The 26,888-nt window shown below is 42.7% G+C and overlaps 1 protein-coding gene across 3 annotated transcripts; it reads right to left on the bottom strand.

Annotated features, from left to right (window-relative positions):
- Positions 1–404: 404 nt before the first annotated feature.
- On the bottom strand, positions 405–26,097 carry LOC105056138 (uncharacterized). 3 transcript variants are annotated; one of them, XM_010938218.4, is made up of 19 exons: positions 25,848–26,097; positions 25,618–25,719; positions 12,910–12,992; positions 12,705–12,789; positions 12,505–12,591; positions 10,672–10,733; positions 10,333–10,526; positions 10,193–10,253; positions 9,870–10,047; positions 9,009–9,047; positions 8,860–8,921; positions 8,737–8,773; positions 7,211–7,260; positions 7,008–7,077; positions 4,513–4,585; positions 4,025–4,104; positions 3,880–3,948; positions 3,697–3,794; positions 405–756 (listed from the first exon to the last, which is right to left on the bottom strand). In XM_010938218.4, exons 1-18 carry the CDS (start codon positions 25,998–26,000, stop codon positions 3,735–3,737), a joined length of 1,545 nt encoding a protein of 514 aa, XP_010936520.2. In that variant the 5' UTR covers positions 26,001–26,097; the 3' UTR covers positions 405–756; positions 3,697–3,734. The 3 variants fall into 3 exon arrangements, with proteins under 3 accessions (XP_010936520.2, XP_073103639.1, XP_029123690.2); XM_073247538.1 differs by lacking the exon at positions 405–756 and adding an exon at positions 3,344–3,503; XM_029267857.2 differs by lacking the exon at positions 405–756 and having other exon boundaries at positions 3,545–3,794; positions 25,848–26,096.
- Positions 26,098–26,888: the final 791 nt, after the last annotated feature.

The following is a 26,888-nucleotide window of genomic DNA, read 5'->3' as shown; positions in this document are numbered from 1 at the left end:
AATAAAAAATATTTATCCACTTTTTAGATAGATAATTTTTTTTTTATTATTATTTATAAAAAATAATTTATTCAATTAAAGAAATATGAGAATATGAATAAATTTATCAATAAAAAAATTGATCAATAATTTTATAAAAATAATCTATTAATTTATAGGGAATAGAAGAATATATTATAGTTTGCAAGGCACAGGAGGAGTAGAAATGGGTGTGGACGTTGGGAGCATGGGGTGGTCCAAAAACAAAAACGAGGCAGTGGTAAAGCCGACAAGGCTTGCCTTTTTTTGTGTTTGTTTGTGGCTTTTCACTTCTCGAAAATGCCGCACCCCTTGGAGCGATTTATTAAAGAAATACTGCCCAGTAGCGAGAGAGAGAGAGAGAGAGAGATGCCAAGAGAAGCAAGTCAGCAACAGTTTGGAATATTATAAACGAAACATTGTTTTGATTTGATCAGACTTCAATCAAAAGAGAAATATTAAAATCTGTATCAAGAAAAAAGAGAAATATTAAAAGGAGAATATAGTACTTTGCATGTACGAAGACATGGCAGGGAGATGCATTGTGACTTGCGAGTGATGCTATCATCTGGGTCCAGCTTTAACCATCGGGACCAAAGGGAGCAAACGAGAAGAGCATCTTCGCATAAGACCCCCATTTGGCACCAGTAAAGTGGTGTCCAAGTACCGTTTGAAAGGCCTTAAAAAGCTTTGCACCAAAAGGCAAGGCCTTAAAAAGCCGACTCTTTTTCCCTCATCCTAACCAAAGCCAAAGAAAAAGTTGAATATTTATTACGGAGTATAAATTCAGAAAATAGGAATGCTGTAAAATAAATAAAGAAATAAATAGAGCTATTGGATTAGGATAAAAAGAAAACGATTTAAAACATAAAGATTTTTTAAAAATAAATATTTCCTTTTTTGCCTTCTAACATAATAACAATCTGCACCTGCCACATGATGACCAAAAGAAATAGCAGCTCAAAAACAAAGCAAAATCTGTAATACAAAAATAATCAATGAAAATGATGCGTAAGATAATTGGAAATTTTATTTTCCAAGGGCTACTGCCAAAAACTTCAGCCACAAAAGAAGAAGAAGAAGAAGAAGAGCCAGAGGATAACCAAGGAATGTTCTGGACACTTGCAAATTAAATATAGTCAACAAGCCTGCCTCGACACGGAGACCTAGGGCGGTTCATTTTCATTAGGACAGATAGTCAAATGCATTAGAAATATAAAAAGCTTTTTTTTCCTCCATAGTCAAATAGGTTAGGTGAAGGTGGGAAGGAGAGAGGGCAATCTCTGGTTTTATTCAGTCAAATAGAAGTCTAGCATGCTATCAGGAGTGATGTCAGGACCAATTCTTAAGCAAGTTTCCCATGATAAAAGGAAGACATATGGCAAAGTAGTTATTGGATTAATGACAAGCTACAACCAGACTAGCATATCCACTTCAGTTGGGCTTGGAAGTGGAAAAACTGCTGAGATGTTGAAAGGTTGCTTCAGGTGGTGTCTCCACTTGGCAAGCTCTCAGAGCTATGACTTCATGGAAACAGTTGAATTCATGGAATACACAGTCATCGATCTCCCATAACCTCTCTGACATTAGTATTCATAACTCTGCTGTAGTCCTACAAGCCAGCGAGACATATTCGACAAAATCAGGTCTCCTACTCTCTGGGAGCCACCTATATGCATGCCAATATGGAGCATCTTTGAACTCTTCTGTCCAAAATAACACAACATATGAATTTATGGGCACTATGATCACCCAAAAAGGGTTTTTAACTCTTCTTTTGCATGGCCATGTTGGAATGCAGTGAAGAACAAATAAAAGGACTAGGGCAAGCAACATTGTGCTATGACATGGTTTATAACCTTGCGTCAAAGCTGTGCTAATTCTTCAATGATATCTTCTCCTGAATCTTTCCATGATCATGTATCACTGCCTAGAAAATAACCTTCTTATAATAAAAGGCACACAACAGTTTACATAGAAACATGTACCTTTTATAGGTTTAATCTCCCATCGAAATATTCATTTGAAAGATTTTACTCTCTTTTCTGCATTCAATATCTCCAACGTACTGCCACTTCATTCCATAAACCGTCAATTAATATTGTAATAGACTAAACCTTCCAATGACTTTTCTTATATCCTACTGTAAATATCACTGATAAAAGCATTCCCACATAATGCCTAAAGGAGACTAAAACTTCGAGTAGCCTTCTTAAGATCTACACATCTAAAGTGATAAAGTCATAAGCCCTTGCTGAGTCAAAAATTATGCCTCTTATCAATGTATTTTTCCTCAAAATCATGCCTTCTAGATAGCTTTGCATACCCATCAACATATTCTGCCACACACCGATGAGTCCACTTGAGCTTTGGCCTATAAATATATTTCTTCCCCCTATTCTCACATAACATTTGGGTGACTAAAGGCTCTTAAAATTGCTTTCTATGCCCCAATAAATCCTAATTATAGAAAAATACTCCTCCCTCACTGTGGACTCATTACTCTTTTATTCTTGTCGATAGGTGCTTCAGTCAGCCGGTTAGCACCTCTGTCCTCACTCCTCCGCACTTGCACCAAGGAGAGGTTCTGAGCGCAACTTAGAAGGTGACAGTCCCAGAGTTATTCTCAAAAAAGGAAAAAATTTCTTGTTTTCGCCTAATCATCTGTCCTATATCTTGCATCAATCTGCATGGAGAAATGCATATATATATAGTCAAGTTTTTATTTTCTACTTTATACATTTTTTTTTCCAAGAATGGCTTTTTCACCACTAGAATGCTTGCCCCTTCCATGCTGACAGAGTTCTATAATACAGGATGCATAAGTTTTGAAGGTCAATTGCAGAAATCTGTGAAAACACATGCTTAACAATTTTTAAAGAAAATTGCGCGAGTTTTAAATACCGTTTGCACAAAATTTGAGAACAGTTTCAGAAAATTTTCAACTACTGAAAACTTAACCAAGAGAATGCACAGGCATGCCAGCATGGAAGGGGAACAAAAAAAAAAAAGAGCATTCTCATTCAATGATAAAAATCATTCCATTCTTGAAAAAAGGGAAAAAGGGCTTGGCAGGTTAAAGATACCAAAACCAACTATAATTTTTTCTGCAAAATCTCCAGCACTACAGATTTTTTTTCTTTTTACCTGTTAAGGTATTGTTATCTGAATTTAATAACCATAAGACTAATCTTTTTAGCTTTCATTGCTTCCAACTTGGTAGTGTGCAAATGATAACAAGGCAAGAAATTATTATTAGTTCACTAGCTAGATTACAGGCACAAGGACTTGAAAAGGTTTTTTAGCTTACTTCTTGCCAGCCTGGTACTACGATTGAAACATGTATATGAATAAAATAAAAATATTCATAGGACACCATAGATTCCATATCCAATATTGTTACAAGTACTTATAAAGACATCATGAGATTCTGTATTCAACGCTGTTACACATAATGACAGCATCCAACCAAAACTTCTATCATTCTGCGAATGAATGGAATTAGAGAATATATACATCAAAAAAATTAAAAGAATGAGCTTAACCATATGTATGATTGTACAGTCCAAAACTAACATAGCCATATCCTTGTATTTGAACTTGACAGACTCATTCTTCAGATTTTAGAAAAAAAGGAAAAAATGAATAAAAAAAAAAAGCAAGCATTTATATATGAACCTGTGGTCATGAAGTAGTACAGTTAGCTGAACATTTTGTTATTGGACTTGACAGCCCTCTTCTTCAGCTCTCAGAAAGATGAGACCACGTTGTATCCTCTGCAGATGATCAAGTAAACAAGAAGACAAGTCATCATTAATTGACAGACAGTGACATGAGCAGGAATATATCCATAAACCGCACCTCTCGAGTATCTCTCAAACGCAATAGTTCCAACCTTGCTGATGGCCTTAAGTTTAACAAGTTGACAAGCTGCCCAGACATGAAAGAGAGTCAAAAATATGGAAGAATTATATAGCATACACCAAAGCAGGGTTACAAGAAATACCCAGAAACTAAATTGCTCAGGATCCTGTAGTCCAGGCATGTCTTCAGCTTCAGGACGCTCCATTTGCCTTGGCCTCCTTCCTGGATGTAACTCGGTTGTAATTTATGGTGTATAGACAAGCTTATTTTTCAGAGCAATTATATAGCAGAATACCAATAAAGAGGGAACCATGTAAAACTAGCATGCAAGGTCGGACATTTATGAGCCACAGAACCAAAAACAAGTCTTTCAATTGGAAATGAACTTTAACCCGTGCAACCTTAGTGCCCTACCATTTGGTTCATTGTTGATCCTGTGGTTTAAATATTTGCACATTGTCAAATAGTTAATTGATAGAATGAACCAAGGTTTTATTTTCAAACAAATATGACAGTGAGTTTGTGTGTGTGCATGAATCTAAATTATCTGTAGCTGGAGCAGATTCCAGGACTGGCAGCACAACAATAAGTGCATCTTGTATCCTAACAAATGAATACGCAATTACGCACCAATTCGTGCTTCTCTTGCACGCCTGATCCACATTCTAGCCTGTGATGCTGCTCCACTAGCCATTTGCTGCAACTGTTGAGAATTCCAACACAAAACACTCATCAATATGATGCATTTTTCTTCCTTGAAATAGTTTGGTATCAGAAAAATGAAATAGTCATAGAAAGCATGCAATGTTCTGACACTTTTTTAGTGACCCTGGCAAGTCCCATAAACTAGTGATCATGCAATTTGCAACGATGAGTGAGACGATAAACTATCACCAAGATGACAAGCCAACATAAAGTGATGGTTAGTATGCCACGTCACCTGTAAGATAAAGCACAAATCAAAGTCTTCCATGCATAACCATGAACTGTTTGAAGTTGGATTTTATTTTCACAGCTTGAACTAGAATGCATTTGTAGAAACTGAAAATCATGTACCTTTAGGTCTTTTACCCATGCATCAAATGGATAGAAAATGACAATTTCAATGGTACGAATACAATACCGTGTTTTAGTTTGATCTATGGTCTAAAAGCATCCAAATAAGCTGCATTTTGGTCTCTATATGCTTTAATATATTTAGATAAAGATCAATGGATTAGAGTTACAAATTATATAGTCCATAGTGCACTTTTGTTCACTAGTTATGCTTTGACTGTTCATTTGTGCTTGTTCAATAAATAGTAAGACTGAAGCATAAATTTAATCAAGGCAATAGCAATGTTAAGCCATTCTAGATTGCAGATTGATATCACCAATCCTGATCAATGATTTAAAATATCATATCAACATAAGTAGTACACTAATATACACTAAGTTGGATGCTTCTAAACCATCGCTTAGATTGAACAATTGTATTTTGCCATCAAAACAGTCCATTTTGTGCCACTTGATGCATCAACATGAAATCTATGAAAACTAAGATTTCTGGTTTTGAGGCATTTTATATGTTTATATTATGTTTCTTAGCATGCGGTTGGTTTAGATATCCATTGATTTTGCACTTTCATGGCATTACTAGCATCAAGAATCACTGACTCGAAATCAGATCCCATGCCGGTGGTATGAGTCGGACACCTCCGTACTGGACCGTCTGACATGAAAATGAGAGATGAACTAGGAAAGAAAAGAGAGAGAGAGAGAGGGGGGAGGGCAGGAGGGAAGGAAAGACAGGCCAGCAGAGATATCAGCGATGGCCACTGGAGGGCCACGAAAACCGCCGGAGGGCCATTGAGGCCTCTCAGACTCTGTGGTCCTCCACAAGAGAAAATGCAAGAAGAGAGAGAGGGGAAGGGAGAGAAGGGGAGGGAGTGGAAAGCAGTGGGGAGGCCGTCGTGGCCGCTGGAGGCTCCAAATAGCCCCACAGCCATCGCAAATTTGAAACAGGGGTTTGTTCCTGTTTCGTAATTTTTTTAAAAAAATACGATACACAATAAAGTCGATAATGGGTTCGCTAGGGGGTTATTTTGGGCCGTACAGCGGACATGGCAGCCCTCGATGACCTCCCCACCGCCTTTCGCTCCCTCTCCTTCTCTCCCTTCTCCTCACTTTATCTCTCTCTCTTCTCACATCTCGTGGACTAGGAACCCCGGAGGACTTGACGGCCCTCCGACAGCCTCAGCATGTCATCATAGGCTTTTTTCTTTCCTTTCCTCCCCTCCTCTCTCTCTCTTCCTTTCTTTCCTTCTCCTCTCTCCATCTTCGTTGGCATTCTGAATCAAATGCTAGAACTAGTTGGCTGCCAATATGGTTCAGAATGCTCGAACTGCCCGGTTCGAGGTGGTTTGGCGAACCCCGATAGTGTCACTTATTCCTCGTGAGTCATCCAATGTGCACATGGAGGTTACAATATTACACTATTTGGCTTTATCCCCATGCATCTAAAAGGGAGTAACATTTTGATAATTATGATGGAGAATTAGATGCACCTAAGAAGGTCAAGCACGAAGAAAAGGATGGACTTTAACAATTGCCAGAAATTCTAATTTGATCCTCTTAGATTTTAAGTTACATAAAAACACAATAAGAGGTGTTTATATCATTTCACCTGTGGTGTGACCCTCTCTAGTACAATTTGTGTATTATGGACCTACCAATTGTAAGGATCTCCCAAACAGGAATATGATAGGGAAAATGCTGAATACATAAATTATTAGACTACATATTATTTATGTCCAAGATTCACCATTTTGGTACTGGACCCTATATCGGTGCCATCTTATTACAGTTCGGTATTCGGTATGATACGAAATATTAAGGCATATTGAATGTCAGTGTAGTATGTGACTACATACGATTTGATACCACTATGAGACCACATATCGATTCGATGCCGGTATGATATGGTACGTCCGGTACGGTATAGTACCTATCTTTTAATCTTAATATAATATTTATAAACTAGAAGTTAAGAAAGCGTCTAGTTCACGATTCATATATGCTACAAAAGCAAATTTGTAATATGAGAAAAAAATGGTTAAATAAGAAAAAGACAATATCATGCTTACTTCCACTCTTTCTTGAGAACCTTCTGGTAGAAGTATATCCTGAATCCATTCAACTTCTGCCACTCGATACCTGCATGGATGCATAAACAACATAAATCCCCACCCAAGAGTGCACCCAAATGTACGGTATTGTGTAGAGAATAGCTAATTGAGAAATTTGCAACACATAAACAAATGCTAACAGACTATAGAGAAAAACTCACCCGTCTTGATCCCATGTTCGTAAGATATGAAACCGCCTACGACCTTCTACCTACATACAAATACACAATATTTTTTTTCTTGTTAAACTAATGCACTCCATATAAAGGCATACAAAGACTGAGTTGCCCAATGGATAGACAACTGAGAACTTAATTACTGACTTAATATTTGATGCTAGAAGTAATACTATATCTTGCACTGCCCAATATTCTAGAATGATAAAGACCTTATGCAACCATTTTTGATAACCTTTATACATATTACAACTGTGCAAACAAATTAGAAAGGGAAATGACGTATGATAGTAGGTCCATTGCAATGTACATAATGTTAGAATATTTAAGCAGGGCTATACTTTTTTAACAATGGCAGTTTCCATATGCTGGCAGCTAGAGGACCTCATAGTTCTTAAGCAAAAGGTGGGGCTTTGATTCTTAGTTGGATTTAAAAATTGATTAATATTCTTATATGCATAAACTAGATAAGTCAAGATGGGCCAAAAAGGCAAAGAATAGAAGAAAATTGTTACATTTAGTCTTGGATCTAGTTTCGTGTAGCATTACATGTTGAGTAGCAAAGTTCCAGACTTTCCCCATATAATATGCAATAACATTTATTAATCATCCAGAGAAACCTGTTTATAATTCATGTAAATTAGTACAACATGCAACTCTACCAGGTAATAAACAATCAATAAACGGTCAAAAATGTTCATCAATAGCTAAGGGACCTTGCATGTTGTAAGGCATTTCAGAAGCAGTATGAAACACAAAAGGTTTTCATCTGCCCATAGAAAATGCGTAATACCTCAGCCTGTCTACGGATGCAAATATGGCTGATATTGAACAACTTATTGCATCCAAAAAAAAAAAAAAGGGAAGAAAGGGATATCGAACCACTAAAATGACATCAGGTAATTCGGCTGGACAGATGGCAAAAGGTGTCTATAGATGAAGAATAACAACATGGCATACCAGTGGAAATGTCCGAAAAAGCTTGGTTCCATTGATGTATCTCTTATCAAAAATGCAGAACTAGTTTCCAAGAAACCTTTTCACCAGTTTTAAGATCTTTAGATCAGATGTTGAGGGGCCAAGGGAAACTAATTTGAGTCTAACAATCTTCCAACATTAGCTGATGGTAAAGACACAAGATTCTGGTAATAGTTCAGAAACAAAGATGCAACATGTAGCTAAAGTAAATTGATTACAGCAAAGAATGAAGAGTCACATTAGATTTATGAGGTCATGCAAGGCCACTTTAGTCAGCTGTAAGCACACAAGAAGCCAATCAGAATATCTGACACATCAAAATTTGATGTATCAGATACTGTGAAAGTCTTGATGCTGCAATAATACATGGCTAGCAACCATAAACCAACACGCTTTTACAAAATGGGATGTCAATAAAATTTGTCCGGAATGCATTTAGTCATACAGAAGTTAATATATACGATGGTGTCCATAACAAATCAAACATAATCATCAAAACATGAGAGATTTGAGGAAGAAACTTGAAATTTTACCTCTAAATAAAACCGCCCATCTGGAAGTGGCTCACACCTAATTTATATATTTATAAAAGCATGTAAGTCTGACATTGCAGGAAGCAAAAAGGGAAAGAACGAGGGAAGGGGGCCAATACTTACTCAAGAATTTCCACTTCACAAGCAAAATCAGCAATAGAACCTGTTGTAGGATCAACAACAACCTGAAAAAATTCAATCAGTATGTGGATTAATGTGAATTGCTCAGCTTCTCATATATATAAACTAGAAATGTATTGACATATTATGACCATTCCCATCCGATGATTCCCTTCCATTACCCTCCGCACCTGTTTTACATGGAGAATAAGAATAGGATTAATGAGATACCACAAGAGATTATATAAAAGATAAAGAGGGACACATGGAGACTGCTGATTTTTCTTGTAAAATATTGAACTTGATAAATAGCATAGCTTATATAAAACTAAGCCTGAATTACAATATAACTTATTAAAATCCAGGTTACCAGGTACTACAATCTGTATGTATCTCATAATATCAACATGCACCACTTCAATTCAAGTAAATAAACATCTGTGGATATTCAGATATAGCCTCCGAGACAGACTACCTAAAAGGACAGTCACCATAGCATTGTGCTTTCCCATAGTTTAAATTAATAAAGAGCATGGCGCTTTGAAGATATCATTCCTGATAGTTCCGGTATTCTATATTAAAAAAAAGGCTCCAGAATTTGTATTTGGTAGGGAAGATAGAAAGGAAATGATGTTCAAGGAAAATCTTGTGATATAAACTGAATGAAGAGAAATTAATCTAATGCCTGAAAAATAGTGTATGTTGAACTAAATCTAAGAAGAAACACAAACAAATAACCAACTAATATTAAACCAACAACCTGAATTAAATTTCTACTTATTCATATCAAAAGTTTCATTCATTTTAAAGACAAATTTCATAAATAGGTCCTCAAAAGTCTCATCCAGGTTATATTAGTCCATATCCTCCTCTTTAACATTTCCCTACTAAGGACAAATCCAAGCCCATACCCGTGTCAAAAGTATTGATGACCCAGAGAAGCAACAATAGCTATTAATGCAACATAATCCTGAACAACTGGAAAAGATAAACATTTTAACTAATCATCATACCATGAGTCTGTAGCGAGGTTCAAATATATTAAGTGACAATTTTTGACATGGAAGGACAATATCCATGACAAAAAGAGGCAATATGTCAGCACCTAAGTGAATCAAACTTTCATGCTCGGACTTTCTCTCAGCATATTCCTTGGGAAAGTTTTTCTCTATAATGCTGTTCAATGTCACACTGAAGCAAAAGACACATAATACTGCGATCAGACTTCAGAAGGCACTATGGCCAATGGACCTTCAACAATTTTACAAAATAAAAAATGAAGTAATAAATAAAGATTCATACAATGAAAAGTTTATATTGCACAAAGATACTTTACCTAATAGGATAAGTTCTAGGACTCATAAATAGAACTGTCCGGCACATTGGGCACTTATTGCCTGTCATTTGGTTTAGCATATGAGGTGAATAATATTGTACAATGATTCCATATAGGAAATGAAATATTCCTATGCTCACCATGGTCCATAGATTGATGCAGACAAAAGCGGCAAAAAGAATGCCCACAAGGGGTAGTAACTGGTTCATAGAATAACTTAAGACACAGCGTGCATTCAAAGTCATCAGTAAGCTGTGGTTTCCAGCATCTGGCCCTTTTAATTGAAGCAGGTGTGGTATTATCCAAATCCCGAAGATACGTCAGAAGTAGATAGCTACACAGACAGTAGTCACAAATGATGTCATGGACCAGCATCATAATTTTTTTGTGTATGTTGTGTGAAAAGTATGACCAGCTGTATTACATAACTAAAAGGCAAAAATAAAAAATAATTAATATGTGTAAACCAAAAGTCCTACCTAAGAGGATCAACTTGAAGACCTGCGAGAAGGGTTTCGCGTGCCTCCTCATACCGCTCAAGCTACAGAGAGCAAGGAATATATTGTAAAAACAATGGAGGAGAAAAATGATCTCATGCAAATAAGAAATGCCATCGGTAGAAAAGGCGATTGATCTTGTAAAAGAAAAACAAAAAATCATCAAACCTATGCACATAAATCCAAAATATAGGAATTGGAAAGATAATTTTCTTGTTCCATTTTAATCAATATTTATCACCCACTAGGTAGCATGCACTCTCCAGCATGCATACTATGAGCAAGAGAACTCTTTTTCATTTTCATTCTTTGCAAGCAAATCTTGTATAAAGCATAGTGCAATACTAATCTAGTCTCACGCCAAGGAGGTAGTACATACGTTTGAGCAATCAATAGCAATGAAATAGACCTCAAACCTGCTTGTCACAAAGAGTGGGATTTAATTAACAAGCCTTATCCCATTTATAGAAGGCCACATTGTGGAGCAAGGTATTATCAATCAAAGTTAGGAAATGTGATAAAGCTGGATCTTCTCAATTTAACATCAACTATAATAAATGGTGCTAAATTTCTGGCTGAGTGCTTCCGGTTGAAAGAGTGCTCTGCAATACGACATAGAAGGTCATTCATTGGTCTGGAAAAGTAACATACAGATTACATAGTTTAAGCTCATTTTGAGGATAGCTACCCTCTTAATGCTCCCTAAACTTGAAAGAAGTCTAAATGAATATAGAAAAGCAGATAAAATCTTACATATGAATTAGATTCATCTTATAATCTTAGAGAGAGAGGAGAGAGAGAATAATTGAAAAATCACCTAGAGTGTCACCGTGCTTTCAATATGAACAAAATTACCACAAAAAGCAATCCTATATCCATGATAAGTCTAAGTAATAAACCAATATTCTGAATAGAAGATGAAATGCAGAGCAGCATTGCTGATCATAAGGAAGCATGCAAGAGAGGAGCTGATTGCTCAGCCTGCCAATCATGCCAAACCAAGTGGCAGTTACTCTAATTTTAGCTTGTTTGGCAATGATATATCAGAGCACTGACCATCTTTAGAGCATTATTGAAATACCGACAACAGCAAGTATAAATGAAAACAAATAACTAAATTAATTGCAACAAAATCTTATGAGTTCAAGCAAACTATAAAGGTCAGATCAAAAAATAATACTCACTGCCCAGCAGTCATTGGTCTCCAGAAATGAAAGGTTGATGTTTTAAATGAAGAGTTAGCTCAAGGCTCGACCAACTGAAATGTGGTTAAGACTAAATAGAGATATTCAGTGACCTTTATACTGCTTTTTCACAAATACTTCTGTTTTAACATTCATAGTTCATTTTGTCACATAATTTTAGTTCTTCAAGTGTCTTGCATCAAAGCCTCTTTTATCTTGAAAGTGACAATAGTGAACTCTGCTGAATAAAAGATAAGAAGTATATAAAGCAAAGGAAAAGAAGAGGCATTTTCCCATTATCCAGGAGGTGAAAGATAACATGAACTTTCTAAAGAAAGATATGCAAAGCATAAGAGGAATACCAGTGACCAGCACCATCCAAAATACAGAAATTAGGAAAAAAAGATAGGAAGAATGAACCTAGTGTAGGTGCCGCACTTCAACCAAGTAAAAATGAAACTAAATGTCATGCAACTAGGAGGTAAAGAAACATGGCAAAGTTTTGCATGGTAATTAGTGCTTCCTCATGGACTTGTTCAGCAGTAACTACCAGGAGAAAGAAATTTAGTGATTGACATAAATTTGCAATACTCCTAGATATTAGGTAAAGATGGAAGGCTACAACCATTACCAGAATGAGAGCATTGGCCTTCAAAAAATATGACTTTGGTGAATTACTCTGGATATTTATCACTTTCTCAGCATCCTTCAATGCAAGCTGAAATGTAATTCAAGAAATCACATAGCCAGGTAATATGGTAATAAAATCTGGATTTTCTTGTTACATTTTACTCAGGTACCATTTTGTATATGGTAAACAGGAAAGCATACCTCAGCATGTGTCGTGGGATCAAGCCCATATAGTGGTTGATTCTCAGATTCAACTGCAGGTCGTTCTCTCAGAAGTTGACTAATCCTGTTATATTATGAAAGATATATCAGCAGAAACCTTTAAACAAGTCTAAAAGGTAATAGGGGTGTTAAACAATGAACTTAATATAAATTATTGAAAATGATAAAAAAAGAAAAAACTCACCTGCGGAAAGCAGTACTTCTATTACTTAGAATGACAGGATCTTCTGGTTTTAGAAATAGAGCTTTTGAGTAAGAAGCAATTGCCTGCATCGAATCTCAAATGATAGTAATATCAGTATAGAAAACCAAACAAACAGAAAAACAATCATCTGCAGCATGGAACAATACCTAACATCAAGATTCTTAAGATTCAAACATGAAACGCAAGCTTACTGAGAATGAGGAAACTAAATAAAGAAATGAAAGATTCATTAGTTCACTTGGTGCACTAAGATAAGAATAAATTAATGGAATCCTATACATATAAGGATGAAAAATAGATATGTAAAAACCAAAACTACAGGAAAACAATTTGCCTTAAAATTGCTTGTTACTTGGAATTTGCATATTAGTTATTTATACACCATCTTTTTCACTTCAAATATAGCATAGAGACTGTTGGTGCAGAATTTCGCCGAAGCCGGAGTTGTTGGAGTTGAGATGACCTCGGCCGCCGCCGGGACCTACAAGAGAAGTCTAAATCGGAGTTTGGGGTACTCCGGCAAGACCCTCCGACGCTCAAGTCAGTACTCTGCTTCAACAGAAATGGAGTGCTCGAGTGAGAATTTTAGCAGAATTTCGAGATAGAGTTTTGAGCTTAGAGAAGAACGTATCTGGGAGTCCCCTTTTTATAGGCGGAGAGCGTAACTGATTGACAGCGACGTCTGTAACTGTCTGGTAATGGGTCGTTCAGAGCCGCGCGGAGTTTGTTACAGAGAGTAGTGGCATCAGGGGTCGTTCAGGGCCACGTGGAGTTTGTTACGGAGAGTGGAGTGGTGTCCGTTGTCGCGACTTGCCAGAGAGTGGTAGAGCCACGCGAAATCCGTTGCAGAGAGTGGAGTAGGGTAGTGGCCATTATCGTGACTTGCCAGAGAGTTCGGATCTGTCGGCTGGAGCTCGGCTGGGATATCTAATGGAGCGGAATGGCTCTTATCCCGTCGATCTAGGAGAAGCTCGAATGCTTCCGAGGCTGCTGACGAGTCTACTGTTGTCGGATGCCTCAAGCGTTGATGCTACAGGCGGGAGTCATCTGCAATAGAAGCTCGGATGGAGACTTTCTGTTGGTGAAGTCCGGTAGGAGTCCGATTGCTAGAGAAGTCTGTCTGGGATTTGCCTGATGTGGAAGCTCGTCTGAAGATTATCTGCTGGAGAAGTCCGGTTTCATGAAGAATCTGGCGGAGGGTCGGCCGGCGGTGGACTTCGGATGGCGTTGGGGAGGTTCGGCAGACACCAGAGGCGATCGACCGTTGTAGTAATCCAGCTGTCGGAGTCCGTCCGTCGTAGAAGCTCGTCCGATATCCATCCGCTATAGAAGTTCGGACGGAGTCTGGTTCTTGTAGAAGGCTGAAAGGAGACCGCTTATTGTAGAAGCTCGATCGAAGATCGGTTGTCGTGGGAGCTCGGAGTAGCGACCTGGCCGGTGGTTCCTATCTCATTGTAGAAGCTCGTCTGGGATCCGGCTACGAAGAAGCTCGGCTGAAGTCTACCTGTAATAGAAGTTCGGAAGAAATTTATTTACAGTAGAGGCTCGAATGGAATTTACTTACGGTAGATATCCGAGGTAGACCGCCCGCTGTAGGAGTTCGGAGTAGACCGCTCGTAGTAGAAGTTCGACTCTCGTAGGAGCTCGGTTGGAATCCTGAAGGCGTAGGAGTTCGGAGTAGACCGCTCATAGTAGGAGTTCGGAGTAGACCACTCGTAGTAGAAGTTCGGAGTAGACCACTCGTAGTAGAAGTTCGGCTCTCGCAGGAGCTCAGTTGGAATCCTGAAGGCGGTCGACCGCCGTAGAAATTTGGATGGAGTCTGATTACTGTAGAAATCTCGTTGTCGGAGAAGCTCGGATATTGACGAAGTCCCGAAGAAGTTCGGAGAATAATTGATCACTGTAGAAGGTCGGCTGATAGTGAGGCCCAGAGAGCCTTTGGAGCGGCCCGATAGATGGATGGAGAAGCTCATTGTCGGAGAAGTCCGGATGGTATTATGGAAGCTCGGACGGTCGAGGGGGTTCAGAGAGACGCCACAAAAGGTCGGAAGCTGGAAAAGTCCTGGAAAGGTCGGTCCTTTACAAACTTCGGCTGGAGATATTTTATACCCAACACCAGTCCCCCCTACTTTCGAGTTCGGATTCCGAAAGAAGGAAGTACAGAGAAATTCTCACAGCCGAAGTTGTCTCCCCTCGATTTCTGCACTCGGTGGTTGCCAGATATTTTGACGTTTGGCACGCTGGTGCCGGAGTCTTTTCAAATCAAAGCAATCCGAAAAGATTTTTTCGGAATTCTCGCTGGGGCGTGGCTCTAGGTACGGCGCAATAATGACTTTGTCAACTGTCAGCCATTTTCAGCAGCCTGTCATAATGAGTGGGACACGCGGCAAGTGTAGGTCGGCCAGAGGAGATCTGCAATCATAACTACTCCGGGCCCTATTGCCTATTTAAACACGTCCTCCTCCTTCAGGGGTTTCACTTTGCCTGAGAGAATCCCTCGGTCCCCTCCTCTTCTCCGAGAGTTCTAGCCTCCTTTAGCATCCTTCTCGGCCTTAGGCATCCTCCGGGTCGACTTCCATCGTCCTTGCCGTCTTCCTGCACTCCTCAGGCCAACCTAGGTTAGTTCCGGAACTTCTTGCCATTTTTCTGTTCTTTCTTCTTCGTGTTCCGTTCGTTTAGCTTCCTCGAGAGCTTGTTTGCTGTTTTTCCCGATTTTTTTTTCGAAATTTTTGTGGCTTCTATTTGATCCAAAATATCTTCCGATATCTCCTTTTCTAGTTGTTCTAGGAGTTCGTCACCCCCAGTTTCCCAAAGTCCTTGTACCGTAGACGGACCCGTAGTCGGGACCGAACCTCGTCTGGTCTTTGCGCCGGACACCATCCCCAGCTCTTTGACTCCGGATAAACTCTCACTGATAAGGATTCAGTATGGAGTTCCTCCGGAGTACGAGCTGGAGCTTTCCGAGCCAACTGATCGGGCTAGCGCCCCTCCTCCCGGCCGCTTCTCTCTATACCAGGAGGTTTTCTGCGCCAGACTTCGGCTTCCACTTCCGCCTTTTATCGTCGCTCTCTTTCATTTTCTGAATATTTCTCTAGTCTCAGTAGCGCCGAACTCCTTTAGATTTTTTATAGGATTTCTTTCTCTTTGTAGTTTAGCTGAAGTTCGGCCGACTCTTTCTTTGTTTAGGAATTTCTACACCTTCAAGCGTCATCCCTCGGCAAAGGACTGGTGGTACTTCTCCCCTCAGTTCGGTAGAAAGGGATTGCTGAAAGGCACCCCCTCTTCTATCCACAACTAGAAGAAGAGGTTCTTCTATATCCGATGCCTGACCTTGGAGCTAGGATTACCCCCTTGGGGCTCTCTGAGGGATTCCGTCCGTCGGGCTTCTAGCCTGGAAAGGGACGACCTCGAAGCCTCCAAAAAGTTCGAGGCCTATCAAGCCCCCCTCCTCTCCGAACTTCTGAAGGAACAACTCTTGTTCAACGTCGGCCTGAGTCCTTTTAACCCTACCGGTACCATTTTTTTTTCTTCTTTTTTTTTTTTTTTTTTTGCTTCCCCTTTCTCTTATTCCATCTCTGAGCCGTGTTGATCCTCTTTTATTGCAGACATGGACGCAGGCGTGGCTCGGAGGTTAGCTCAGGATCTCAAGACCCACAAAAGAAAAGACGCCTCGACTTCGAGGCCAGTGAAGAAAGCCAAGACAGAAGGGATAAGCTCGGCCGCGCCTGCTCAGGTGGCCGTTGCCGTCGACGTCCCTTCCAACGTCGAACCCGAAGTCCCCCGAGCCCTTTCAAGGAGCCTCCCGGCCGAGGATCCCGCTCCAGAGGCTCGTCCGAGGGGGCACCCGAGGTCGAAGGGAGGAGGAGAAAGAAGACCCTAGCCCGGAAGAGCCGCAGTCGCAAGGCTGCGTCGAGGGGGTCGGCGGCTCCGAGAAAATCTGGGGGAAAATCCCTTCAACAACAGAGATTTAATAAAGAGGCTGGTCGAAGGGTGCATTCTGCCCGAGGTCGTCCAGAGGATCGTCCTTGCTGATCCCGAGCTGCGGGTCTGGGACTCTCTGGGATCTTTTCTCGAAGTAGGTTAACTCACTTTTTTCTCCTTCTTGCTTCTTTACTTAATTTATTCTTTAGCCTTTATATTGACTCCTCGGCCTTTCTTGCAGATTGGACACCAGCTTGTCGCCAACGTCGAGGCGGTGAAGATCGCCAAGAGGGAGGCAGCTCGGGCGGAGGAAGATCGCCTGGCTGGGGCCGTCCGCCTCGAGGAAAAGATCGCCGAGGCCCTAAGTCTCCAGGAGGCGCTGGAAAAGGAGGGACAAATCTCGTTCGATCTGAGGACCGCCTTGGAGGAGAGAAAGAAGGCTGAGGTCGAGGTCTCCGAACTGAAGGCGCAGGTTTTCGAGTTGAAGGTGCAGGTTTCTGAGCTGAAAGCGCGAATCTCGTCCCTGGTCTCGGAGGCAGAGGCCCGAGCAGTGGAGGAGTTAAGGCCTCCTCCGAGATGGAGGATCTAAAGGTCCAGTTTGGCCAGGACGCCTTATCAAGGGTTTCGAACTCTGTCAAGAGAAGGTGGCTGGAAGGTTTCCCGAACTGGATCTCGGCTTCCTGGATGAGACGTCCGACGATGAAGCCGGACCATCCGAAGCCGCTGCCGGTCCTCCTCCAGCTGGGACCCCGTCGACCACTGCGGCCGCCGCTGCCGATCTTCCGGGACGCCGAGCCCCTCCACTTCTGCCCCAGAGGTCCGGAACCTCTAGCTTTGTATTTTTTCTTTGTGGTGACTTTTCTTCGTTCTCTTATACTTGAAAATTATTAATCAATGAAATCAGATTCTTCTTTACAGAGGGCCCTCCTTTTTTTTCTTCTGTATTCTTTTCTTTCTCTTTTGTCTTCTTGTACTAATTTGAGTCGTGACGCTTTTGTCTCCCAACGACAGTGCCCTACCGAAGCTTTCCCCTGCCACAAGGGATTCCTCTGAATCGATGATCCGAGACCTCAGAAGGAAAGTTCGTCAGTTGACAGAAAATCCAAGAAGCTGGAAGATGAACTTCACCGACTGAGGAAGAGCCATTCGGAAGTTACTGCGGAGGCTGTTCGCTTTCAGGACCTCTACAAAAGGGTCTCATGGAATACACCCGGAGGAAGGCCGACTTCGTGATGGAGCTTGAGGAACTCCGAAAACGTGCCAGTGATCGATCTTGGACTCAGGCTTCCAAGATCAGCTCCCTTGAAGTCGAGCTGGCGGCTGCACGGGAGAAGATCGGCCAGTTGGAAGAGAGCTCGTCTTGGCTCATAATCCAAGCCGACCGCGACCGAGACTGGTCGAAGAAGTTCTCCGACCTTCAAAAGCAGTTGCAGGACGCTGAGGCGAACTACAACGCCTACCGAGTCGGCTGGAGTGGGCAAGTAGAGGACTACCGAAGGAAGCTCCAGACGGCGACCGATGAAGTTGCCCGCCTTCGGAGGCAGTTGTCTGAGAGAGTCCAGCTTGCCTCTGCACAAGGCTCCGACGAGCTCCGCTCCCTGAGGGGGACCATGGCAGAACTGTCTGTGGCCCTTGGACGGGAGGAGACCGAACTGCAGCGGCTGAAGATTCAACTGGTCCACAAGTAGCAGGCGGTCAAAGATGCCGAGGCGGAGTCCGAGGTCCTGAAGAAGAGGTTTCGAGAGTAGGAGGGCGAGAGCCGGCGGTTCCATCAAATGTACCGGGATATGCTGCTGAGAAAGATGGAACTAGAGGAAGAAGTCAAAAACTTAAAGCAATCCCTAATAAGAACCGAAACCGAGAGCTCGAAGTCGGAAGAAGCTGGGCTTCCTTAGGGCTCATTTCTTCTTCTTCTTTTTTTCTTTCATCCTTCTATGTATTCTTTTTCTTTTCTTGTCGTTTCTCTTTTTGGCCTTCAAGGCTTTGTAATGTATACTTCACTAATGAAATGAAAAGAAAATTTTTCATTACCTTGTCCATTCTGGTATTGAGTTGTCGTTTACCGAACTTCTTGTCTTTTGTCTTGTTCGACGCCGTCGTTGTTTGAAGGTTCCCGGTCGCCGCCGTATTGATTTGCCTTTTTTGTTCACGACCGTAGGTCTATTCGAGGTCATTTGAGTGTGACGCTTCCTCCCGGTGCTCGAGCTTGGGGATCCGAACTCTTCATTACTTTGAGAAAGTCGATTTCTCCTCGACTTATGTTGAGTTCCCTTTTAGTGACTGAGAATTTTTTGATAGGAGTATCCTTCCTCGTTGAGACGAGGTCCCTTGGATCTTTGATGTAGTTTGTTTTTCACTTACCGCTGGTGTAGTTCGTCGCTTTTCCTTTTATCTCTCTTTTTTTTTGTGTTCAAGTGAGGATTTTTTCTCTGCTCTTAACGGGGTCGTGAGAGCATAGAGGAGCCATTGAGGAGGCTTTCCTCCTCGTCCGATCTTGATCGACTAGATCTTTGTTTGCGTCAGGACGAGGTTCTCCTCTCGTTCCCGACAGTCAATTTCAGCTCATGTTAGGACGAGGTTCTCCTTCTGTTCCTAACAGGGCTGTGGGGGCACATAAGGGCCACTGCAAGGGCCTCTCCCCCCATCCGTCTTTAAGTAATCGGACCTTCGACTTTGCTCATGTTAGGACGAGGTTCTCCTCCTGTTCCTAACAAGACTGTGGAGGCACATAAGGCCGTTGCGAGGGCCTCTCCCCCAATCCGGTCTCTAAGTAATCGAGCCTTCGACTTTGTTCATGTTAGGACGAGGTTCTCCTCTGTTCCTAACAAGACTGTGGGGGCACATAAGGGCCATTGCGAGGGCCTCTCCCTCCATCCGATCTCTAAGTAACCGGGCCTTTGACTTTGCTCATGTTAGGACGAGGTTCTCCTCCTGTTCCTAACAAGACTGTGGGGGCACATAAGGGCCGTTGCGAGGGCCTCTCCCTCCATCCGATCTCTAAGTAATCGGGCCTTCGACTTTGCTCATGTTAGGACGAGGTTCTCCTTCTGTTCCTAACAAGGCTGTGGGGGCACATAGGGCCATTGCGAGGGCCTCTTCCTCCATCCGGTCTCTAAGTAACCGAGCCTTTGACTCTGTTCATGTTAGGACGAGGTCTTCCTCCTGTTCCTAACACGCTTAATTTCGATTGTATGAGGAAATTACTTCCTGTCGTTATAAGCTCATGCTAAAAGGATAAATATGCAAATATAAAATTTTTATTTAAGGCAAAGCTATTGATAATACATTCGCAGATTTTTCGAATCCTATAGCCGCGGAAGGTCTGCTCTCCATCGGGGTCCTTCTGAGATGGAGTTGATAATCCCAATCGGAGGTCGATCTTCAGGCTGCTCCTCCCTCCTTGGCGACTCCGACTGCGGCAGGACCCTAGGCCGGTCTTCCCTACCTTCAGATCGGCGTCGAATGAATCTGTCGAGCCGACCTCGTCTGATGAGCTCCTCGATCTCATCGCGGAGCTGAATACACTCCTCCGTGTCGTAGCCGTGGTCGCGATGATAGAGGCAGAACTTGTTAGGATTGCGCTTCCCGGAGTGTGTGTGCATCTTTTCCGGCCTTGGCAGCTGCTCCCTAACCTCCATCATACTTGAGTTTTCGATGTGTTAGAGGGCGTAGCTGCGGAATCTTCCCGAGGGAGAGCTCCGTCAAACTCTGTGGTCCGGGCTCCTCTGCCTACAAGCCCGGGGAGGAGTCTGGACACGCTTGTGTCCGGAGAGAGTTCGAGAACGTGGCTGAGCTTCACTCGGCCCTTTTTCAACTGCGGGCTTGCTGGAGTCCCCCGCCTGCCGCTGCTTCGCGGCCTCCTCGTTCTTCATCTTGAAGGCTTCTTCTACTCGGACATATCCTTCGGCCCAAGCCAGCAAATCAGCAAAGTCCCTGGAATATTTTTTTCCAGGGAAAACAAAAGATTGTTCTTTTGAAGACCGCCCTTCAGGGCGGCCATCGCGATCGATTGGTCCAAGTTTCGGACCTCCAGTGCGGCGACGTTAAAACGATTGACGTAAGCTCGGATGGACTCTCCCTCCTTTTGCTTGATGTTGATGAGGGATTCCGAACCTCTCCGGGGACGCCGGCTGCTAACAAAATGAGCCACAAACTGATGGCTCATCTGATCAAAGGAGAAGATAGTACCCGCTTTAGCGCTGAGTACCAGTTCCTTGCTTCTCCCTTCAAGGTAGATGGAAAAGCTCGACACAGGATGGCATCTGCGTGCCATGGAGCAGCATCATTGTCCGAAAGGCCTTCAGGTGGTCAACCGGATCCGAGGTCCCTTCATAGCTTTCGAATTGGGGGAGCTTGAAGTTTGGCAGGATCGGTTCCTGCATGATCATTTGAGAAAAAGGAGGTCAGTACAGATGTCCTCACCATAAGCAGGGGGAGCGTGGCGGAGCTCTTCGATCCGTCGGTTCATCTCCTAGAGCCTTCGATCCAGGAGGTCCTCTCGACTGCGAGTCTCGAGGGTCTTCTGGCAGAGTGGAGGTAGGGATCCTTCGGGAGTGGAATCATGATCAGACTGAGGGCTCTCCACCCTCAGATTCTCCTTTCCGGGGAAGACAGGGCGACTGGCCCAAGTGGCCCGTCCTACTGTCGGATTTTGGAACTCCGACGATGCTTTTTCCAACCGCACTGACGCCTGCGGCTGTTGCTGCTGCTGCTGCATGGCCTGCACTGCTTCGGTGAGGCCTCTGACCTGCTGAACCAACAGGTCGAACTGCTCCATACCGACTGCCGTTGCCGGAGGAGGAGTCTGAAAAACTGGAGGCGAGGTTGGAGCCTGAGATCTGGCCGCGGAGCCGTGGATCACCTGGTGGATGCCTTTCGGGAGGCATCAGGTGGAGATCTAGTAGGAGAAGGAGAAGAGGATGCCGGAGAAGATGACCAGAGGCAGTCCCGTTGAGCACTCCTTTAAGAACAAGGGTACTGCGAAGACACAGCGCCTTTCCTCTAGCGCCAATTCTGTTGGTGCAGAATTCCGCCGAAGCCGGAGTTGCTGGAGTTGAGATGACCTCGGCCGCCGTCGGGACCTACAAGGGAAGTCTAAACCGGAGTTGGGGGTGCTCCGGCAAGACCTCTGACGCTCAAGTCAGTACTCTGCTTTAACAGAAATGGAGTGCTCGAGTGAAAATTTTAGCAGAGTTTCGAGATAGAGTTTTGAGCTTAGAGAAGAACGTATCTGGGAGTCCTCTTTTTATAAGTGGAGAGCGTAACTGATTGACAGCGACATCTGCAACCGCCTGGTAGTGGGCCGTTCAGAGCTGCGCGGAGTTTGTTACGGAGAGTAGTGGCGTCAGGGTCGTTCAGGGCCACGTGGAGTTTGTTACGGAGAGTGGTAGTGTCCGTTGTCGCGACTTGCCAGAGAGTGGTAGAGCCCGGAGAGTGGAGTGGTGTCCATTGTCGCGACTTGTCAGAGAGTGGTGGAGCCACGTGGAATCCGTTGCAGAGAGTGGAGTAGGATAGTGGCCATTGTCGTGACTTGCCAGAGAGTTCGGATCTGTCGGCTGGAGCTCGCTGGGATATCTGATGGAACGGAATGGCTTTCTATCCCGTCGATCTGGAAGAAGCTCGGATGCTTCCGAGGCTGCTAATGAGTCTACTGTTGTCGGATACCTCAGGCACTGATGCTACAGACGGAAGTCATCTGCTGTAGAAGCTCAGATGGAGATTTTCTGTTGGTGAAGTCCGGTAGGAGTCCGATTGCTAGAGAAGTCCGTCTGGAATTTGCCTGATGTGGAAGCTCGTCTGAAGATTATCCGTCGGAGAAGTCCGATTTCATGAAGAATCTGGCGGAGGGTCGGCTGGCGGTGGACTTCGGATGGCGTTGGAGAGGTTCGGCAGACACCGGAGGCGATCGACCGTTGTAGTAATCCAGCTGCCGGAGTCCATCCGTCGTAAAAGCTCGTCCAATATCCATCCACTATGAAAGTTCGGACGGAGTCTGGTTCTTGTAGAAGGCTGAAAGGAGACCGCTTATTGTAAAAGCTCGGTCAAAGATCGGTTGTCGTGGGAGCTCGGAGTAGCGACCTGGCCGGTGGATCCTGTCCCATTGTAGAAGCTCGTCTGGGATCCGACTATGAAGAAGCTCGGCTGAAGTCTACCTGTAATAGAAGTTCGGAAGAAATTTGTTTACAGTAGAGGCTCGAATGAAATTTACTTACGATAGATATCCGGGGTAGACCGCCTGCTGTAGAAGTTCGGAGTAGACCACTCGTAGTAGAAGTTCGGAGTAAACCGCTCGTAGTAGAAGTTCGGCTTCGCAGGAGCTCGGTTGGAATCCTGAAGGCGTAGGAGTTCAGAGTAGACGCTCGTAGTAGGAGTTCGGAGTAGACCACTCGTAGTAGAAGTTCAGAGTAGACCACTCGTAGTAGAAGTTCGGCTTTCGCAGGAGCTCGGTTGGAATCCTGAAGGCGGTCGACCGCCGTAGAAATTGGATGGAGTCTGATTACTATAGAAATCTCGTTGTCGGAGAAGCTCGGATATTGACGAAGTCCGTAAGAAGTTCGGAGAATAGTTGATCACTGTAGAAGGTCGGCTGATAGTGAGGTCCAGAGAGCCTTTGGAGCGGCCCGGTAGATGGATGGAGAAGCTCATTGTCGGAGAAGTCCAGATGGTATTATGGAAGCTCGGACGGTCGAGGGGGTTCAGAGAGACGCCACACAAGGTCAGAAGCCGGAAAAAATTCTGGAAGGATCGGTCTTTTACAAACTTCGGCTGGGAGTATTTTATACCCAATAGAGACCCTTATGCTATGTTCCAACAAAATCACCTATTTTTGTTCGTAGCCTGATTGAAAACAAGTGGCTGGTTTGACATGAAATCAAAAGCTGTGAACTGAGGCTTGCCCAATGATCAGACCCCTCTACTTAGCAAGTGGAGGTTCTGGGTATGATTCCTAGGTGATGCATCCCCAAAAATCGGGACTTAGGTAGTCATAGTGTATGCGGGTCTCTCTCTATCTCTCTCTCTCTCTCCAAAAAAAAAAAAAAAAAAAGCCAATCAAAACACAAAGAAGCACATGGTACAAAATGAAACAAGAAAGCTTTTTAGAAGAGCTTGAATTGACGCTTCATATAGGCTCAATGAGAACAGATGGTGAAGCAGAATGCCTTAAGATAAGTACACATAGACAACACAAAGCTTGATAGTTATGATTATGCTACCGCTACGCTAAGTTTGGTTATATGGAGTGAGAGAGAAGTAAAGAAAGTTACAATTTGCATTTTTTTTATTGTATATATGTGAAAAAAGGAAGGAAAATGAATACAACATTTCTCTTTTTTGTCTATTGGATATTGTGACAAATCAAGTAGTTTCACTTACATGGTTGTATAAAGAAAATTAAGAAGATAATGATCAATTTTTATATAAAACTTCAAGTATATAACAATAATATATTATATATTATTATAGAAAATTTGCACCCAGCCAACAAGTATATATTATACTTCGTCCATTTGATCCATTGCATTTTCACCCAGCCAACAAGTATATGTTTCACTCAAACTATACATGAGCTAGCAAAAGATCAATACACCCAAGTATATCCTCTACCAAGGCATATGCATGCTACTGAAGGTTGAAAATATCATTATACATTTGATGTATGATAAACAACATAAATTGTAAAAGAAAAATGTTCCTAGAGATTGATTAACATATTTAATTCTAATGGTCAAGTCGGAAGGCTTTTATGTACTCAAAGTTTTCCTTTCTTTTCTCATGCCATGAAGTTCACCTAATAGTATACTTTCATCACATAATAAATGACCATGTCAGTTAGTAAAGAACTGAAGTTCAAAAATCATCTACAGCCAAAGTATGCCAAGCAAGGTTTGCAATACTGGTTTCTTTACCCACAGTGGCATGATATTGGTCCATTGTTCATATGGGTCTGTCCGGTGCACTAGCACTCTGTATGCCCCTTACCAGGTATCGGTCGGTACATGTGTGGTATGGTATGCCTAGTATGGGGCAATATGCCCCAATATACCAGACCTTGATGCTAGGTCTTAAATTTGAGAAGTCCTACCAAAGAAATGGAACAAAAGAAAACAGAAGAGAGGCACAATCTACTAGTTCAATAGAACCAAAATAGCAGCATAAAAAGGGGACCTTTAGTAAGGGATCATATGAGGTGTCATCTTAACCTAGAGTTACTTGTTAATAGTGCAACTTAAAAACACAACACAAATACTGATAGCCATTTTCGCAAGTCTTAACATAAAAGACAGATGGTATAACCAAATAACTTTCCTAACCTGGCAATTTGTATGGACCATGGCTATTCAACAAGCTTCTAACAAAGCTATGTCCCCAGCCATCTTTTACATTGGTCAATTAGCAAGCCCTCAAGGGACCTCCCTTTAGCAAAGTTGGAGACACAACTTCGTCTATTCTGTTTTTCAACAAGTTAAAATACCTCATCGAGCTATCGAATGCTCCCAGATGTCTTTTTGAAGTTCATTTCAAGGATAATAGTGATATGAGAAGATGCTTTTTTGAAAGTTTGAGCAAATTTCCAGCAATTTTCAGGACAAAATCTTCTTACTATAGTATAACTACTAGTTTCAATTAACCTGGCCCCCACCCAAATGACATGAAATCATTCTTTTTTCCATGTTTATTTGATCCTCCTCCATCTCCCCACAATAGAAAAAGGGGTAAAGAAACAAATCAAAAGCGAACAAACATTTTGACATCCAGAATGCTCACCTCCTCGAACCTCCTATCCCGAAAGGCCCGGTTCCCGACCTGCATGAGATCAAACACCCGGGCGAACCGATCCGCTGGAATCCCCATCGCCGCCTCCTCCACCTGCGTTCCTCCAACCAATCCGCAACATGACCACCTCCCATCCCAACAAACGAGATCGACCAAAAACAAGCAGAAGAAACACAGAGAAAAGACACGAAGCACAGAGAAGCGGAAGCGGGACTTCTCACCCAGAGGAACTCCTCCGGCTCCGCAACAATCTCGCGGGGCTCGCCGGCAGGGCGCTTGGAGGATTCCGCCATTGGAGACGAGGAGGAGGAGGAGGAGGAGGAGGAGAGATTTGAGATGAAGTTAGAGTTGGAATTGGGAAATGGTGGGGGCATGGGGTCGCGGCGTGGTCGGCCCTCCGTCCCCCGTAAACACGCGGCCAGGAGCGGGTAGACGTGTCCTTTCGCTTCTCCGCCACCCGACGAACCACGAGCCAAGCCTCTCTTTTTCTTCCCTCTTTGTTGGATTTTTTATCTTTTGTTTAATATTACGGCTGTTTTACTGCGTTAGTCTTAAACTGGGACCAGACCAGAGGACGGCGATGGCGGCAGTTGAGGGTGGGAAGAGGCCAAGCACACAGCTGGAGAACGAGACAGGATAACGGAGCCAAAAGTGGCAGACTCGCACGGACACGGCACCGTACACCGGACGTAGGTTAGTCGGGTACAGACACCGATGGGTAGAGTCGGATATGGATCAAAACTTATAGATTTCTCTTTTTATCAAACGGATCAAAGATCCGCATCCAAATCGGACCATTTGATTCAACGGATAACCCGACCCATCCTATAATAGATTAAATTAAGTTAAATGAGTTAAACATTACCATCCATCTATCTTTTTTACCCTCCAATGGAAGGAGTGAGGTGGTGGATGTGGCTCTGCTTAAGTTATGGTCAACTTCTAATATTTACCGATGAGCAAGTTCAATAAGTTTCTTACAATGGCATCTTGCAAGGTATGATGTAGATATGGAATTCCTATCTATATCTAGCCATTGTCCATGGTTAGATTTCAAAAAATTTGTAGTAGATTTGTGCACGTGTTCAAAGTAGAATGGCAGACAGTATTTAATCATGTATAATATTTTATGATATTTTTTGAGTGAAAAATCTTATTTCTACAGTGACATATTTAGTACAACTCCATGATTGATGGCTTGCATTAGCATGGCCTCCTTTTCAATTGCAGGCCCTTGCTTACGTGGAAGGGCCCACTTGAAA

The sequence above is a fragment of the Elaeis guineensis genome, chromosome 13 (assembly GCF_000442705.2).
Source record: "Elaeis guineensis isolate ETL-2024a chromosome 13, EG11, whole genome shotgun sequence".
NCBI classification, from domain to species: domain Eukaryota; kingdom Viridiplantae; phylum Streptophyta; class Magnoliopsida; order Arecales; family Arecaceae; genus Elaeis; species Elaeis guineensis.
This window is presented reverse-complemented; position numbering and strand designations above follow the sequence as displayed.